The sequence below is a fragment of the Phyllostomus hastatus genome, unplaced genomic scaffold, assembly GCF_019186645.2.
Source record: "Phyllostomus hastatus isolate PE091 unplaced genomic scaffold, TTU_PhHast_1.1 phas_contig_495, whole genome shotgun sequence".
Classification (NCBI taxonomy): domain Eukaryota; kingdom Metazoa; phylum Chordata; class Mammalia; order Chiroptera; family Phyllostomidae; genus Phyllostomus; species Phyllostomus hastatus.
In genome coordinates, this window is record NW_025333895.1 from 293,598 (window position 1) to 295,792 (window position 2,195).

Sequence of the window (2,195 nt, forward strand, 5' to 3'; positions counted from 1 at the left end):
TCCCTGTCTCCCTCCCTCCCTCTCCACCTATTTCTTTAGCTTTCTATCTCAAAGATCCTAAAAGAACAAGTTAAAACACATTTTCAGCTCTAATTTTTCCATAATCAGGGAGAAAAACATTGGAGTAGAAGCTTTATTGATAACTTCTCAGTGTAAGAACAAGAAAAATGCACATCCTTGATGACAAGAATCATTTACTGACAGTGTTGCTTATTGGCAGGTGCATGTGAGTCCATGGAAGTGTGCAACCTGACAAGACTCCCTGAATTCATCCTCCTGGGACTCTCCTCTCGCCCCGAGGACCAGAAGCCACTCTTTGTCCTCTTCCTTATCTTGTACCTGGTCACTCTGATGGGAAATCTGCTCATCATCTTGGCTATCCGCTCTGATCCTCAACTCCAAAACCCCATGTACTTCTTCCTGAGCATCTTGTCCTTTGCAGATATTTGCCACACAACAGTCATAATCCCCAAGATGTTAGTGAACTTCTTATCAGACACAAAGACCATTTCCTATGTTGAATGTCTGGCACAGATGTTTTTCTTCCTGCTCTTTGGAAACATGGACAGTTATCTCCTGGCAGCTATGGCCATTGACCGCTATGTAGCCATTTGTAACCCTCTGCACTATGTCACTGTTATGAACCACAGATGCTGTATGTCACTACTGGTCTTCTCCATAGCTGTCCCCTTCCTCCACGCCCTCCTACATGCTTTCCTGGTAAATCGGCTCACCTTTGGTGAATCAAATGTTATCCACCACTTTTTCTGTGATGTCAACCCTGTTCTGAAGCTGGCCTGCTCTTCCACCTCTGTCAATGAAGTTGCAGTCATGACAGAGGGGATGCTCTCTGTGATGGCCCCGTTTGTGTGCATCATCATTTCTTACCTAAGGATCCTCACTGCTGTCCTCAATATTCCCTCGGCTGCTGGAAAATGCAAAGCCTTCTCCACCTGCAGCTCCCACCTCACTGTGGTGACTGTGTTTTATGGGAGCATTAGCTATGTCTATTTCCAGCCATTGTCAAGCTATACTGTCAAAGACCGAATAGCAACGATCATCTACACTGTACTGACGCCCATGTTGAACCCATTTATCTACAGTTTAAGAAACAAAGACATGAAACGGGGCTTAGAGAAACTGAGAAGCAGGATTAAGTCTGAAATGGATAGACTTTCTATTACAAAAACCAACAAAATTCAGGGACCCTAACTGCAAGGTATGGCTGTGTGTTTGCACACACACACACACACACACACCAGCACCTAAGCAAGTCTTTGGTGGAGAAATACTCTGTCATCATTATATCTGAACCTTGGGGTTTTCCACCCTGTGGTTTCTGCCATGCCATGGCAGGGAAGTTCCACTCATGTCTTGGTACCTGTCCTCTGACTATAGATTTATCCCATAATATCTCTCCATTCCAGAAAAATCAAATTTTTACTCCTTCCATATTTATCTGGAACCTCCCATATTTTTATCTATTTATAGGTATTTATATGTGTGCAGCAATGTTTCTGCACACCTAACTGTATGATTCTATTTGAAATTGTTAGAAATGTGGGTGTGTGGGTATGTGTGACCTTCCTATCAGTCCGTTCCCCACTCAAGCCACGACAGGACTACAGCACCTTTTTAACGACTCTCCAAACAGCTGGATATCCTGGGCCCTGGAGTTATTAGATTCCCAACAATTGAATCCATCACCTAGCCAATTATTTGTGAGCCAGCTCTATGCCTCCACACATGTCTTGGTCTCTACTATTCCTCCCTTTCATTTGACTTGGGCTACTTGCCCTGTGCTCTTCTCTCTAAAGAAGCCTCTATTTCCAGGTCTCTTCTCGCTGTCATTTTTTAAATAATGAAAGATTCTTCCATGTAGCCAGAATTGCTTCTTATGGAGCATAAGAAGGAGTGGGGTAAAAAAAAATGGATGTAAACTACTAGTAAGAAGCTCTGTTTAGAATGTCTGATATAAAAGAGGCTTCAATTTAGTTGGAGAATGAATTATATAGTAACATGGTCAGATGAATGACCTTGTGCTGTGAAGAAAAACAGCATTTTAGTGTGTTTATCTTTCTCTCTCCTGGTATTTGTATTTTAATAGATGGAAATATGTAAGTCAAACAAACTAATCTTTCATGATATTGTAGACAAGGAATAAATGGATGATCTTAAAGTTTTTTTGAACACTT

At 41.9% G+C, this 2,195-nt stretch overlaps 1 protein-coding gene across 1 annotated transcript; it reads left to right on the top strand.

Moving 5' to 3' along the window:
* The first annotated feature begins 234 nt into the window (after nucleotides 1–234).
* On the top strand, nucleotides 235–1,212 carry LOC123823571 (olfactory receptor 1L3-like). The gene has a single exon (XM_045846456.1). It carries the CDS (start codon nucleotides 235–237, stop codon nucleotides 1,210–1,212), a length of 978 nt encoding a protein of 325 aa, XP_045702412.1.
* The last annotated feature ends 983 nt before the right edge of the window (nucleotides 1,213–2,195 follow it).